The sequence below is a fragment of the Globicephala melas genome, chromosome 3, assembly GCF_963455315.2.
Source record: "Globicephala melas chromosome 3, mGloMel1.2, whole genome shotgun sequence".
Classification (NCBI taxonomy): domain Eukaryota; kingdom Metazoa; phylum Chordata; class Mammalia; order Artiodactyla; family Delphinidae; genus Globicephala; species Globicephala melas.
In genome coordinates this window covers 400,726-416,051 of record NC_083316.1, presented here as the reverse complement: position 1 = coordinate 416,051, position 15,326 = coordinate 400,726, and the positions used below count along the sequence as shown (strand labels likewise).

The 15,326-nt window shown below is 62.3% G+C and overlaps 1 protein-coding gene across 1 annotated transcript in view; it reads left to right on the top strand.

Annotated features, from left to right (window-relative positions):
* LOC115853169 (probable palmitoyltransferase ZDHHC11B) overlaps window positions 1–15,326 on the top strand; it is a 36,521-nt gene continuing 21,195 nt past the window's right edge. The window contains exons 1-10 of the mRNA XM_070045075.1: window positions 1–89; window positions 1,199–1,269; window positions 2,722–2,808; window positions 3,019–3,123; window positions 3,320–3,336; window positions 4,869–5,090; window positions 10,136–10,314; window positions 10,705–10,806; window positions 11,794–11,918; window positions 12,919–13,074. Of these exons, the coding sequence (XP_069901176.1) occupies window positions 1–89; window positions 1,199–1,269; window positions 2,722–2,808; window positions 3,019–3,123; window positions 3,320–3,336; window positions 4,869–5,090; window positions 10,136–10,314; window positions 10,705–10,806; window positions 11,794–11,918; window positions 12,919–13,074 (1,153 nt within the window). The remainder of the gene's footprint in view (window positions 90–1,198; window positions 1,270–2,721; window positions 2,809–3,018; window positions 3,124–3,319; window positions 3,337–4,868; window positions 5,091–10,135; window positions 10,315–10,704; window positions 10,807–11,793; window positions 11,919–12,918; window positions 13,075–15,326) is intronic.

Genomic DNA, 15,326 nt, shown 5'->3' with positions numbered 1-15,326 from the left:
ATGGGCATCCTCATCCCGGTGGTGCTTTGCTCCCAGGACAGTGCCGTCGGGCCAAAGGCAGCACTGCAGTTTGAGGGAATGGACACCAGGTGAGCGGGGAGGGGCCGGTCAGGCTGGGGCACAGGGCTGACCAACAGCAGAGTCAGCCTCGACCTCTGCTGCCGGCCCAGCAGAGGGTCCCTGACCCGCGGAGGAGCCCCCCTCTCCTAACCGGCCCCCAGCCCCACCCAGGGGACCTCGTAACCTGCCGGCTCCTCCACTCGTGCCTCTGTCCATCTGCACCAGACCCAGCCGTCCCCGCAGGCCCCGGCAGTAGGGCTCCCCAGGAAGGTGCGTGGGGCGCGGGCGGCTGGAGCCTGCGAGAGGCTGCCTCTGTGGACGGAGAGGGGACATGTCCCTGTCCACCCTCCCTGTCCCCACCGAGGAAGGATCGCGATTGGTGATTGGCCGCACTCGGGGCCTTCAGATAGGAGTCCTCGGACACCACACTCAGGAACCAGGGCTTTCTGGAGCTTAGGAATCGAGACGATGTGGCGAGAGGCGGTGGGGGAGGAGGGGCCCTGAGCCAGTGGGCTGGCCGTCCTTGTGGCGCGAGCTGCCCACTCGGCACTGTGTCCACATGCCCTGTGCTCCCCTACTTGCCCCTGCTGTGGCCCTTCCGTGGCCTTCAAGGGGGCACCCGGGGCGTCAGGCTGGGGGAGCGCAGCCCAGACAGAGGCGCCCACACCCTGGACAGAGCCTGGAGTCTCGGCTCCTGGGTCAAGTGTGAGGACGAGGTTGTAATGGACGCCCCGGCCTCCCCCGGCGTGAGTTGCTGAAGCAGCGGGTCGGGGGCACGAGCCCACCGCCTTTTCACCGAGGGCTGAAGTTCTCCAGCTCAGGCACGGGTGGTGAGAGTCCCTCCTGAGGGTCTCTTGGGCCTGCCCCTGCGCCGCCCTGCCCCTCCCCTAGAGCTGGTGATGCGTACCGGGGGCGGGGCCCCGGCTTTGTGACACGTCTTGGGAGTCCATTTAGTGTTGCCGGGAGACCCGGCTCGCCTCACGTGGGCTTGGGCTGAGCGAGAGGCACCTTGCGCTCCCGGCTCATCCAGGACCTGCGAATCGTGAGAGGAGTGAGGAGAGTGTGTTCTGGCTGCGCGTCCGACTGCGGGGAAGGCGGGTGCTTCGCCCCTCCGTCTGCTCTGCCCCTCCGTCTGCAGGGAGTCCAGGACCACGCGGGACGCGGGTGAGACACGGGTCCAGAAGCTGCCAGGATCTGTGCTGAGGGACGGTCAGAAAACGTGCTCACAGAGGTCGTGGTTGGCTCAGGACGCAGCGTGCAGCCAGCCCGATGCCCTGTTCTGGGGAGAGTGGGGACGGGGTGGGGACAGGGTGGGGACAGTGTGGATGGGGTGGGAACAGACTGGAGACGGGGTGGGAGGGGCTCTGCACTGCGGGCAGGTGAGTCAGGAGACCTGGGACCCCCCTGCTTCCATGGCGACCACGGCCTATGAATCGTGGCCATGGTCGTGTCGGGGGCCTGGAGGTGACAATGACCTTACGGGTCATCCCAGCACCAAACACAGACTGGAGCCCCAGGGAAGATGGAAAACAAGATGCAGGAACCAACATGGGACAAAAAGTGGACCCAGGCACCATCATGCCCCAAACAGGGCTAATTTCCTGAGCCCAACACCAGCGGTCTGCCCTGTAGTGAAGCCAGAATGGCCCAGGGGAGGTGGCGCCAGGACAGGGCACGGAGGGAGAAGGCGGCTGTTACCAGGGTGGGCAGGGGCAGAAGATGGCCCCAGGGCCCCGGCCCAGGACACAGCCTGGGAGACACCGAGCAGTGAGGAGCGAGCCCAGAGACCTGAGGGTGTGCAGCTGTGGTGAGTGCTGCGTGTGCTGTCTGTATGTCTCTGTGTGGCGTGTGGTGTGTGTGTGGTGTGTGTTGTGTGCATGTGTGCGTGTGTGTGTGTGTGTGTGTGTGCTACGTGCTGTGTCTGTATGTCTCTGTGTGGCGTGTGTGGTGTGTGGTGTGTGTGTGGTGTGTGGTGTGTGCATGTGTGCGTGTGTGTGTGGTGTGTGTATGTGTGATGTGCATGTATGTGTGTGTGGTGTGTGCGTGCGTGCATGTGTGTGTAGGTGCGTGTGTGTGTATGTGTGTGGTGTGCGTGTGTGTGGTGTGTGTATGTGTGGTGTGCATGTGTGTGTGGTGTGCACGTGTGTGGTGTGCGTGCATGTGTGTGTGTGTGGTGTGTGGTGTGTGTGTGGTGCGTGCTGTGCGTGCGTGTATGTGTGTGTGTGTGTGGTGTGTGATGTGTGTGTGGTGTGTGCTGTGTGCCTGTGTGCATATGTGTGTGTGTGGTGTGTGTGTATGTGTGGTGTGTGCGTGCATGCATGTGCGTGTAGGTGGTGTGTGCGTGTGTGGTGTGCGTGCATGTGTGTGTATGTGTGGTGTGTGGTGTGCGTGTATGTGTGTGGTGTGTGTTTATGTGTGTGTATGTGTGGTGTGTGGTGTGCGTGTGTGTGTGGTGTGCACGTGTGTGTGGTGTGCGTGCGTGTATGTGTGTGTGTGATGTGTGTGTGGCATGTGTTGTGTGCGTGTGTGTGTGTGGGGGGGGCGTGTGATGTGTGTCAGCGTGCAGCAGCAGCGTGGAGCCGTGTCTCAGGACGGGCAGGGCAGGAGAGCCTGTGGCCGCGCCGGTCGCTGGGCCTGAGGGGTTCCAGTTCCGCCGTGCAGCGGTGGCCATGGCGGCGGGGGACCTGGCGCCTGGCGGGGTGCTGAGTGGAGAGGAGCCGGCAGGACGAGCCACGGCCGCGGTGGGAGGTGGAGCCGGACAGGAAGGCGGGGACAGTCCCGTCTTGGGGCAGAGGGCTCGGCCCCGCGTGAACGTTCCACGGATGACGAGCGCTTGCGGCCCTGCGTGGCTCTCGTCACCCCGCGTGTCCCCTCGGCCACAGGGTGTGGCTCACGAGGAGAGGCGCAGGACGAGCGTGGGCGCGGCCCCTCCACCCCGTCTGCTCTCTCCTCCCCCAGGTCCTCTTGGTCGGAACAACCCAGCTGATCCCGACGTCCCAGCGCGGGGCCTGGCGAGGAAGGACTTCGGCCACGGTTGCCAGGTCTGCGTGCAGGAGGCCCTGGGTCAGGGTCGGGGGTCCCGGGTGTCACCTCACACCACCACATGGCGGGCCTGCTGACGGGCTGGCGGGTGTCGGCGCGGCCAGCGCCGTGGGCCCCGGCTTTCACTGAAGACCCACCTGCTCGGCCCTGCATTCTGAACTTGAGGTGCCCGGGGTGTCAGGGTGACTCTCAGATCTGATGGAGTAAATCTTCTCAGAATATCTCTGGGAGAAGGTGAGTGGGTGCGCTCGAGTCTCGACGCCTCCCGGGGGCTTGCCCTGTGTCACCTTCAGTGACAGGCTGGCTGGTCCATCTCAGGACAGAAGACTCAGCACTTGAACTTTATAAATGCCAGTTACATCGTGTCATAGATGATCTCATTGTTTCTTCTTCCGGGACACCTGTAGGACTCTGTGTCCTCAAAGTTCTCCCTTTCACCACTGTAGATGTATTCTTTTTTCCGCTGTCTGGTTCTTGGAGTATAATTTAGGGCTAAAGTCTTAAATCTCCTTGCAGTACGGACATTGCTTCACTTTTTTTCTTTGTTTCTTCTCTTACACCCTCTTCCTTTTCCTCTTCTGGAAACCCTGACAGACAGACATTGTGTCTGTGTCACTTAAATTTGCTCTCACAATTATCCCTTCCACACGTCTCTACGTCTCTGTTTCAAGATGTGCAGTAATCCCTTGATGTGACCTTCCACGTGACTGGAGTTTGATTTTTGGCAACATCTTTTCTGTTAGTTGGCCCTTCCATCTGAATGCTTTCATCTGGGAATCATGTTTCAATACCAAGCCTGCCTTTCTGGGTTCTGAACCCCTGGTGCCTTGGTCGTGTTGTACAAATGTGCTATTAGATGCTCGTGAAACCCACGCAAACTCAGGGCTGCTGCGTCCCGATGTCCACGTGGCGTCACATCCAGAGGGCCAGAGCAGATGACCAAAAGCTGCGGCCAGCAGCTGAAACCTGCTCTTAGGACAGTCCCCAAGGGGAAGTCACAGCTCACAGAAAAAAACAGTCTCAGAATATTTTTCAACGTTTCTGTCTCTTCCCACAGTAACACATTAATATCAGCTATATATTCTGTGTGCTGCTTTCTGAAGACAGTGAAGGCTGTGCACAGGGCCTTCTGACCTCAAAGTTCCACCTGTAACAGCTGTTAACATCCTTCCCCCCTCCAACACCCCCAAACACCCGACAGCCACCCTGGCCACGTCCCTCCCTTTCCCAGTGGCCCTGCCCACCTGACTGGCCGGAAGGGCCACGGTTCCCTCCCACCCCTGGAGGGCCTGTCCCTGTGGAAGGAAAAACACAGGACTCTGGAAATGTGGCCTCTCCTGCCACAGGGGAAACCTGCAGGATTTCTGGTGGATGAAAGTGTCACATGATCCCACCAGCTAAAGCTGGCTTTTCCTGCTCCCCTCTCGGTTTCCCCGGGGATGAGGACCTTTTCCTCACTGGGTCCCCCATATCCCATGAGTCTTCTGATGAGGCGTGTGCATCTGTAAACCAGCCCCCGGACTCATTGCTGCAAGTGGCCCCCAGGCCATGAGGGGCTGGTAGCTGCCCGCCCTGCGGTCATGGTGGGGGGCAGGGGGGTGCCCTTCGTTCCTCATCCAGGGGGCCACACACCCCCAAGAGCTGTTTTCCGCAGCTGTGATGTCACCGGGGCCCCGGGCGATGCTGGGCCGTGGGTCCCGCCCCCAGAGTCCCCGGGCCACGAGGGCAGGAGCCCGTGGCCTGCCATGCCCCGTCCTGTCTTGCAGATGGCGTTCTGGGCCAGGATCTCGAGGCTCCTCCTGCCAGGAACCGCGTCCAGGAGGAGCACAAAGACTGTGCCCCCCCGGCGGTCCAGGGTGAGCGGCTGGTCGCAGCCCGTCCACTGCTTGCAGATCGTGGCCTGGATCGTGTTCCTCATTCTGGTCTTCACCACCTTTGGCATCTTCATTCCCCTCCTGCCACACGAGTGGAGATACATTGCCTACAGTGTATCCTTTGACTGGGGGCATTGCTGTCATCTAAGGGGGGGCGGGGCTCCCAGAGGGGCCTCCAGCAGGCCTGGCTCCGGGCCGCCCTTGGAGGCAGTCAGACCTCTCCTCTGCCCCGGCTCCCACTGTCACAGTGCTGGAAACCCCACAGCTGTCCTCCAGGCAGCCGCTGGCTCGGGGTCTGGGCTGCAAGTGCCCACCAGTGCTGGGGCAGGGAGAGGGTGCCCAGCCGGCAGCAGGGGTGGGAGGGTCCCGGGTGGACAGAGACCCCAGGAGTGGGGGAGCCGCAGACGGGCCACGCACTTTCCCAACCATGGCTAAGCGGTCAGTCTGTGTTGTCCAAGAGGAATGATGGGTTTTAATAAGGACTTGAAGAGCTCGTGTGCCCCCGCGAGTGTCAGGTATGTGGAGCCGAGGCATTGACGTCTGTGATAACCTGGGGTGGCTGTGTTCTGGGCGAGAGGCGTCTGCTCTGAGTACTGGGGTGTGCGTCCGGGTGTGCGTCAGGGTGTGCGTCAGGGTGGCGCGGGACTCCGCCAGGAGCCCCGGCCCTCACACTGAGGGTCGCCACACGTTACAGCCAGTGGACAGGCTGGGCTGCTGCGAAGTGGGTGTTGGAACCAGCTTCTAAGAGTGGGCCCTCTGTCTCCCGGGGCCTCCCAACTCCTTATCATGGCGTCTTTCAGTTTTGAAGAAGTGGAGAGAACAGTGTGATGGACCCCAACTACCAGGTACTCAGCTGCAACAGTTAAGATTTTGCCAGTGTTGTTTCATATCTCACACACATACACTGAGTATCTTTAAAAATCCCAGACGTCATGAAATTTCACTGGAATGCCCCACCTTGCATCTGACGAAGACTTTTGTCTCCACACCACCATTCTTCTTATCTCACCTAAAATATCCCATGGGAAGTTACCAAGATTGACACTTGTCATTTTGCAGAGGTGGGGCACCCCCCTGAGCCCCAAAGGCCCCCCTGAGCCTCAGTCAGTCAGAAAAACCAGGGCATCTGCCTGGAGTGCCTCTCACTCAGGTGAGGCCCGTTTTTTGCCCCTCGAGGTCATAGAGGTAGATTTCTTTGTGATAACGTTTGCAATGATCAATTTCCTTAATAGGAAAAGAGCTCTTCAGCTTTTCTGTTTCATCTTCTGTCTGTTTTGGCAAGTCATGTTTTTCAAGAAATTTTAGTATTTTGTCTAACTCGTCAAATTTCTTGGAATAAAATTATTCGCACTATTTCCTGTTATCTGTGGGATCTGTCGTGATACCGCTCAGCAGTGGCATCAGTCTTCCTAGGGTTTATCGCTTTTATCGATTATTCAAAGAGTCAGCTTTTGGACTTTTATTTTTACTATTTATTTTCAATGTATTGTGGCTTTAATTTCCTCTTTTTCTACCTTCTTTTTTTCTTTTAAGATTGATTTTTATCTATTTATTTATTTATTTTGGCTGTGGCAGGTCTTTGCTGTGGCACGTGGGATCTTCATTGTGGCACGTGGGATCTTTCAGTTGCAACAAGTGAACTCTTAGTTGCGGCATGCGGGATCTAGCTCTCCGACCAGGGATCAAACGCAGAGTCTTACCCGCTGGACCACCAGGGAAGTTCTGTTTTTTCTACCTTCTTGAGGTGGAAACTTAGGCCATTGATTTTAGACCTTTTTTCTTTTCGTCGTATCTGAAGCTATAAGTTTCCCCGTAGGTGCAAGCACACACAGGCCTACAAACACACAGATACACACACACAAATATGCAAACACTGCACAAGTCACAAACCAGCCACACACATGGGCACCCGCTCTGTCACACACACGGGCACAGAGGCACAAAGATGAGGCCAGAGGTCCAAGCTGGTTGGGCAGGGCCGTGCTGCCTCTGAAGTTCCCAGGACCTGTCCCAGCTCTGGGGCCTCAGGCATCCCTTGGCTTTAGATGCCACCACCTCCGCGTCCTCACAGGGTTGTCCCGCTGTGCGTGTCTGAGGCTTGATCGTCTCCTCTTCTGAGGACACCAGTCCTGTGAGATCAGGACCCACCATGAGGACCTCATCTTAACTTGATCATCTGCAAAGACCCCACCTTCAAGTAAAATCAGCCACAGTTCCTGGGGTTAGGACTTCACCATCTTTTGGGGACACGGTTCAGCCTCACCTGTGGGTCTTTGCTTATGTGCTGGCTATGATGCTGTGTCTTCATTCTCTTTTGACCCAAAACTTAGCTGAGTCTTGGCCCTTGGAGGCTTTTTGAGTGTCCCCGGGTGCTTTGTCCAGTAGCCACCGTGAGCGCTTAGCTGCTTTGCGCACAGCAAGGAGCCCCGGGGTCGAGTGCACCCCGTCCCACATGGACGCCATTTCTTCCCAGAGTCCTGGCCCCCTGGTGGGCCCCTTGCCTCTGGGTGCTCAGCACCGAGTCTGTGTGGCCCCCTCCTGCCTGTCCCAAGCGGTGGATGCAGGATGGCGTCCCAGTCTGTTCAGAGCTCAGACGACCTTCAGGACATGTTTTCTGGTCCAGTTTCCTGCCCCCCAGACCCGCCACTGCCCCAGCGATGTTCCTCAGGCCACGGCAGCAGCACTTGGGCGCCATGCTCTGGCCACTAGGGAGCGCCAGCGTCACTCGGCGCCTGCAGGGACCCAGGAGCAGGGAGGGCAGGGTCCCGGGTCAGGGCCGCGCGATTTCAGGAAGCCGTGTGGCATTCCGTGGGCCCGGTGGAGACAGGGAAGCGTCAGCAAGGCTGCAGGAGCAGCGTGGGGGTCACCGCGCAGGATCCTGGCCGCCCTCGGCGTGCGGAAAGCACTGGGCGGGGTGGGGCTCCTCTGGGACCCAGGCAGCGGTGGGGCGGCTCCGCGGGGGCCCCGCCCTCCCGCTGCAGGACCGGCGAGGCAGCCGTGTGACAGGGCGGGCATCCTGGGCTGGCGCCCGGTGCTGTTTGTTTACTGAACAAAGATAGTTGCTAGGGGACCGCTGCGTCCTCAGAACAGCTCGGGGGCCCTGCTTTGCAGGGGAAGTGAGAAGGCAGACCGGGCTCTTTTTATTATTTACTTGAACCTAAGACGCTCCTGAGATAAAATTACATCGAAAGTGAAAGCTGGCAGCTTGAGGGCGCGCCACCCCGCCTGTAGCACCTTCTCTTCTGGGGGCTCAGTGACGGCCACTGAGTGTGTGAACGACAGCGGGAATGGCCGGGTCGTCTCTGGCAAACCAGACGCGGGCAGGCAGGTGGGCCCACGCGTGTACCTGTGGCAGACGCGTGACGTCTGAGGGGCCGTGGCAGCTTGGCCCACCGCGTCTGGGTCTCGGGATCCCCCGGGCACCTGCAGGTTTAGGGGCTCCGCAGGGCTGCCTGTCAGGCTTGGGTTGGGCCCCCGGGCACCTCCACACTGAGGCTGAGGGTCTGAGCGTGGGCTGCCGTCCCCCCGCTCTCCCTGGCGGCGGTCTCGTGTGGAGCCGAGTGTGGACGTGCAGACAGAACCCACGGGCCACACTGGGCTCCAGCCTCCCAGCTGCCCTCCTGGCCCCCGCCCCCCGGCGTCTGATGGGGACAGTCCTACTCTAGCTCCGCAGAGCAGGGCCGCACCTGGGCCGCAGTGCGACTTCCTGCCACATCTCCTGTCCCGGGCCGTGCCCCCGCCTGTGTCCTGCGCTCAGGACACGCTCCCGTCGCCTCAGCAGCCACACACACAGTGCTGCGTCAGCTGTGCCTCAGGCCTCGGGAAGCGGGCGTAGGGGCACCAGCGAGCCCGGACCATGCTGGCATCTCCAGACGGGACCGTGCAGGCTGGCCGCTGACCACCTGCCCACTGCCCCACACCCTGCACAGGAGCGTGGCTCAGTCTGCTGGACGGCAGGGGCAGGGAGGTCCAGGCCACAGGAAGGGCGTCCCTGTGTGGCACTGAGGGATCCGGTCAGTCCCGTTCCCTGTGTAGGTCCCCCGGCCTGGCTGGTCCTCGGCGCTCTCGCCCTCACCGTGGTCTCTGCGCCCCCGGCTGGGCCGGGCCTCTGTTGCCCCACGCCTGGCACCCAGGGCCCTGGGTGTGCACTGGAGGCTGGAGGACAAGGGAGACCAAGCAGCTTTGGCCAGACCAGCCCCCCACTGAGGCTCGCCGTGCAGCGGGGATGCTTGGTCCAGGCAGGAGCGCGCCTGTGAGCACACGCCGCAGAGCCCCAGGGCGGCTCCACTGAGGCTGAGCATTACAGGCAGGGCCAGCAGGCCGTGGACCCCGACGGCGGTGCAGCCTGGGAAGGACCCCAGAAGAGGGGCCTCCTTGCTCAGAGTCTGCACTGCCGGTGGGCCTCCGTACAGGCACCGTAGACCCTGTGCACATGTGGCCTTGCCACGAGACCCTGTGGGTGGGCGGAGAGAGGCATCTCCCCACCACGTCCAGGCCGCCCTCGCAGGAGCTGGACCTGTGAACCCGAACCCTCCCGGCTCAGAACCTTTCTGGGAAGCAGGGCAGGGCTGATGGGGAGGCCAGGCCGACACTTCCTCCCCTCTGTTTGGTTTCCATGGGGACAGTGTGTCAGTCCCTGAAGAGGAGGTGGAGAGGGTGGGATGTGAGGAACTGATTTTACCCTGCGAGCCCTGGAGGGCGTGGGCCTGGGGGTTCCTGGCTAGGGGAGAGAACGAGACAGAGACAGACAGACAGACGGCCCCGGCCCACTCACCACAAAGGCTCCCTGGGGGTATTGGAGCCCTCCCTCCTTCTCCTGGTGGCGCACGTGCTCAGTGTGGCCTCCCTGCCCCAAGGAGCTCCACCACCCGGCTTCGGCCCCAGGCTTGGTGCCCGCAGACGCACACAGGCCTCTCCCGCCGTCCCAGCGAAGCTCCGCTGGGGTTGCGGGGCCACGGCCTCCAGCGGGCCCTGCTCTGTCCCTCAAGGACAAAGGACTCGGGTGGGTTATGCTGGGCACGCCGGTGCCAGAGGGGCCGCTCCCGTTCCCGGCCAGGCACAGGCTCCCGTGGCTGCCTGGGGCCTGGACACCTGGCCGCCCGGAGCAGAGGCCCCTCACGCGTGCCGCGCAGGCCAAGCTGTCCCTTGACTCACCCCAGGTGACCGGCGGGATTTGCCTCTTCCACCTCTTGGTCCACCTGATTGTTCTTTCCATCGATCCGGCCGACGCCAACGTCCGCCTCAAGAAGAACTACTCACGGACGGTGCCAACCTTCGACCGGTCCAAACACGCACATGTCATCCAGAGGCAGTATTGTTACCTGTGCGAGGTCACCGTGTGAGTGCCCGGCCGTGTGAGGGGCCCCCCGCGCCGTTCCGCGGGGGTGGGCTGGGCTCAGGCGCACCTGGTCCCCAGCAGCCGACGGGCGCCGCCCCTTTTGCAGAGAAGCAGGGGCCCCGACACACAGCCCCCGCCAGGCCGGGGCAGGAGCGCTGTAGCCTTAGGTCTCACACAGGCCTCTGCCCCCGACCGGATCACAGCCCGGGGCTGCTCAGGGCCCCAGGGGTGTCAGTAGGCGGCCAGGAGGGATCTGACTCAGCCTCCGGGCCTCAGGCCCTGGCGCCTTGTGGCCGCCGCGCCCGCCCGGGCAGGCACCCACCGTGTGGGGTTGGCCCTGTAGGCAGACAGGGGCTCTGACAGGCTGCCCCCTCCCAACCTTCTTTCCAGGACTGTGAAAGCCAAGCATTGTAGCACCTGCAACAAGTGTGTCTCAGGCTTCGACCATCACTGCAAGTGGCTTAACAACTGCGTGGGGAGCAGGAATTACTGGTGAGGGTTCTCCCCACCCGGGACGTCGGGCCTGGGGCGGCGCTCCCCCCTCCTCCGGGACGTGCCCCCTTAAGGGGCCTCCTAACTGGCCGAGCACCTCAAGGTCCACCTGCCATGGGGATGGGTGAGAGGTGTGGCCCTGCCGTGCAGAGCACAGGGCGGGCCGCAGGTCCCGACGGCGGCGCCGAGCGCGCAGAGCTGGCTGAGAGGGCTCTCCTGGCGGGCGCCTCCCCATGTCCACCGGGCAGGGTCGGCAGGACGGGGGGTGGGGGGGCCTGTGCGGGGTTATCCGGGGCGTTGGGGGAGGACCTCAGGGCAGGCGTAAGGGGACTTCAGGTGAACTACAGACACTGTTTAACACTGAAAATGTTAAAGGTATAACAGCGGAAAGACTAAAGGAGGGCGTTTTAGTGGAACCGTATTCCAGGAGTTGCCACCCAGGCTTTATTTGTTCTGACGGGAAGACCGTTCTCCGTGTCTTTTGTGTGCAGAGCGCAGCAGTGATTTGGGTCTAAAACCGAAGCACGCGGCCCTGACGGGTGTGCCTTTCGAAGGCAGTGTGGCTCCGCCCCTCGGCGCTGGCATCAGTACCCCGGCCGCCACGCCCTTGGCGGTGGCTGGGAGGGAGCCGGGTCTGAACCAGGGCGCCCGGGAGGGGCCGGCTTGGACCAGTCGCACCCTGTGTCTGAGCCTCCGTCTCCCTCTTGCTAGCGTTAGGGTTAGGGCCCTCCTCAGGCCTCCTGTAGGACCGAGTGAGATCTCAGGTGCGTGTTGTGGAGCCGTGGGTCTGTGCAGTCACCCCGAGAGCAGGAGAGAGCAGCCCAAAGGCCGGGAGCCAGAGGGGGAAGGGCCGCGGGACGGTGGCCGGGGCACACCCTCAGCAGGGGCGACCCCGGGTCGCGCATGCTGCCCTGGGCCCCGGCACGCGTGCCGCCTGGCTCCCGGGCCCGGGCTGTGCAGCCGCCCGAGCAGGCTCTCCTCCCACAGGTACTTCTTCGCCTCCGTGGCCTCAGCTGCGGCCGGACTGCTGTGCATGGTCGCCACGCTGCTGTACATCTTCACCCAGTACTTCATCAACCCCGCCGGGCTGCGCACCGACCCACACTATAGGAGTATGCGCTGCCCTGCGCCCGGGCCGGGCCTCCCCTCCCGCCACCTTCCCTTTGGGGGGCCACGTAGGGCAGCCCGGGGTCGAGCACCTGTCCAGGCTGAGTTGTGGGGTGAAGACGCTTGAGCTGGGATTCGGTCTTCACTGGCCGGCACACGACCCTTCTCTGTTTTTCTTCACTTAATTGTTGGAAGCTGCATGGCTGTGGTGTCAGGTCCCCTTGGGTCACAGAGGACTGTATCCTGGAAATGCCCCAGGTGGTGGCTCTGACCTTCCAGCTCTAGTTAGAGTGGGGAGGGCCCAGCGGGGCAGCGCAGTGGACGCTGGGGTCAGGCTCTGTGACCTGGGCACCTAGTTACCCTCTCCCAGCCTTACCTTTCAGATCCATAAAGTGGGTCATGATACCCACCGCAGTCAGGAGGGCCTGCAAGGGTACATAGCTCAGGCAGAGCACACCTGGGCAAGGAGGAAGGGCTCACCTGGGCAGGGAGGGGCTCATCTGGGCAGGGAGGGGCTCACCTGGGCGGGGGAGGTGCTCACCTGGGCAGGGAGGGGCTCACCTGGGCGGGGGAGGGGCTCACCTGGGCGGGGGGGGGGGGCTCACCTTGGCAGGGGAGGGGCTCACCTGGGCAGGGAGGGGCTCACCTGGGCAGGGGAGGGGCTCACCTGGGCAGGGAGGGGCTCACCTGGGCAGGGGAGGTGCTCACCTGGGCGGGGGAGGGGCTCACCTGGGCGGGGGAGGGGCTCACCTGGGCAGGGAGGGGCTCACCTGGGCAGGGACGGGCTCACCTGGGCAGGGGAGGTGCTCACCTGGGCAGGGAGGTGCTCACCTGGGCAGGGAGGGGCTCACCTGGGCAGGGAGGGGCTCACCTGGGCAGGGAGTCACTCCCTCGGGCTGGTGTTCCCTCCCCCACTGCCAAGCTCTGTCCCCAGGTACTCACCTGATGAGAGGTGCTACCTTGTCCGCAGGAGCTGGACGCGTGTGCCTCTCCCCCTCTCCACAGGTATCTCCGACCAGAACACGTGGCTCCTGCTCCTTCCGCTTTTCCCCGTGAGGACGAGCACGCCGGTCTTCCTGGGCATCGGGGCGCTGACGCTGCTGCTTGAGCTCATCAGCCTGCTGCTGCTCGGTCACCTGCTCCTTTTACACCTCTACTTGAGTGCGTTCCCCCCCGTGTTGGCCAACCTTGGCCCTGTGTTCACGTGGGTCCCCGGGCAGGCAGCCTCCGCCAGAAACAAGCTCAGAGCACAAAGGACAAGGGACAGGAAGAGAAGAAACACCCCACGAGGGGCAGAGGGCTGAGTCCTATTCCAAGGCCCGCGGAAAAGATAAAGGAGGTTCAAAAAGTGGTCAGTTAAGGTGTTCAGAGATAGAAAGGAATAGAATCTATGAGGCAGGAACAGGACACTGTGGGAAAGAACAGGGAGATTTAGAAAAGCAAAAACCAGAAATCCTAACAATGAAGAGCATTGAACTCGGCGACGGGGTCTCCACTCACCAAACTCGCTTGAGGGAGAACGGGTGGTTTTCTCGTGTCCACACGGCAGCTGCCCGGGGCAGGCTCCATCTGCCTTTAAAATGAGGGGAGGAGGCCTGTCCTGCACCCTGTGAAGCCTTTGTTTGGAAGTCACAAGCATCACCAGCCTCTGCGGCCCCGAGGAAGGCGAGGGGCAAGCCCCAGAGGGCTCCCCCAGCTCCTGCGTGCACGGCGGGGCCCGCAGGGCCCTGGGCTCGGGGCCGGGGTGCGTGTCGGGGGCCGCTGCGTCTGTCCAGGCGGAGCGCGCCCAAGCGCTGCTCTGTGCGCTTCTGCAGCTGTTGGGGATGCGGTGAGTCCGCAGGAGCGAGGAGGGGCCTGGAGAAGTCAAGCCCACAGGACTTGGTGGCCGGCTAGACATGTAAGGACAGGAGTGTCCAGGGGCTAGTGATGCCACCGTCACCGAGGGTGAGGACACACAGGAGGCCTGTACAGGGGGAGACATGCTGGACTCAGGACCGAGTGGGTTTATTTTAGGGTCTTTGAACCTCCAAGAATGGATTTCCAGGAAAACGTCGGGATTTAGCTATTGTTAGTTACAGTAAAAGTACCCTAGAACGCATCTGCTTAACACTCTTGCGACCTCTCAGTTTCTGCGGGGTCAGACTCAGCGCAGTGGCGAGTCAGCATTCAGTCCAGGCTCAGCGCAGTGGCGAGCGCTCAGCATGCGATCGAGTGAAACCCTCAGGCTGGAGGCTCAAGGAAGAGCCGGGCGCCGCAAGTGGGAGAGAAAGCGCCGTGGAAGGTGCTGAGGAAGAGGATCCTCCGGCTGCCCGAGCCGGCGGGTGGGCACTGCAAGGCGGTGGACACAGGTGGACCTTCCCCAGCGCGCTGGGCTCCGGCCGCAGCTCCCAGGCCGCGGGGTGCGTGGGGCTCTGCGTCCGTGTCCCCTCCTCCGCTTCATCACTGCGGTCCGATCACCACACCTCACGCCAAGTGCAGTCAGAAGAGGGAGGGCGCCAGAGGCATGCCGGGCATCTCACAGTCTGGATTTGGTGGTGGTTGTGCAAACCCACACAGAAGAATGAATATTTTCATGAGAATACAAACAGGGTCAAGTTTACATCCTCAAAGTGTGACACAGGTTCTGAGGGAACGTGTGCAGTTAATCAAGAAAGATAAGGCAAACGAAGCGAAAGCCCTCGTAGGAGCCCCCAGGGAAGGGGGCGGGGAAGGCGTCCTGAGCCTCGGGCCCCCGCGGGGCAGCAGCCGAGCGGGCCTCGTGGGCCCTCGTGGGGCCTCGTGGGCCCTAGTGGGCCCTCGTGGGGCCTCGTGGGGCCTCGTGGGCCCTTGCGGGGGCCTTGCGGGGCCCTTGTGGGCCCTCGTGGGCCCTAGTGGGCCCTTGTGGGGCCTCGTGGGGCCTCGTGGGCCCTAGTGGGCCCTCGTGGGGCCTCGTGGGGCCTCGTGGGCCCTTGCGGGGGCCTTGCAGGGCCCTTGTGGGCCCTTGTGGGGCCTTGTGGGGCCTCGTGGGCCCTAGTGGGCCCTCGTGGGGCCTCGTGGGCCCTCATGGCACCTCGTGGGCCCTTGCGGGGGCCTCGTGGGGCCTCGTGAGGCCTCGTGGGCCCTAGTGGGCCCTTGTGGGGCCTCGTGGGGCCTCGTGGGCCCTAGTGGGCCCTTGTGGGGCCTCATGGCACCTCGTGGGCCCTTGCGGGGGCCTTGTGGGGCCTTGTGGGCCCTTGTAGGGCCTTGTGGGGCCTTGTAAGGGCAGGCAGCCCTCCGTCTGCTCCTCGAGCGGCAAATAGGCTTCTGTGGGTGGCCCTTTTCACTTTTCAGAAATGATGGTCAACCCTCTGTTCTCACGTTTGTTAGTTTTCAGGGAACGTTTGGCCCCTCCGCGAAGGCACACGAGTGAAGCGGGCACAGAGCATGCTTTCGTT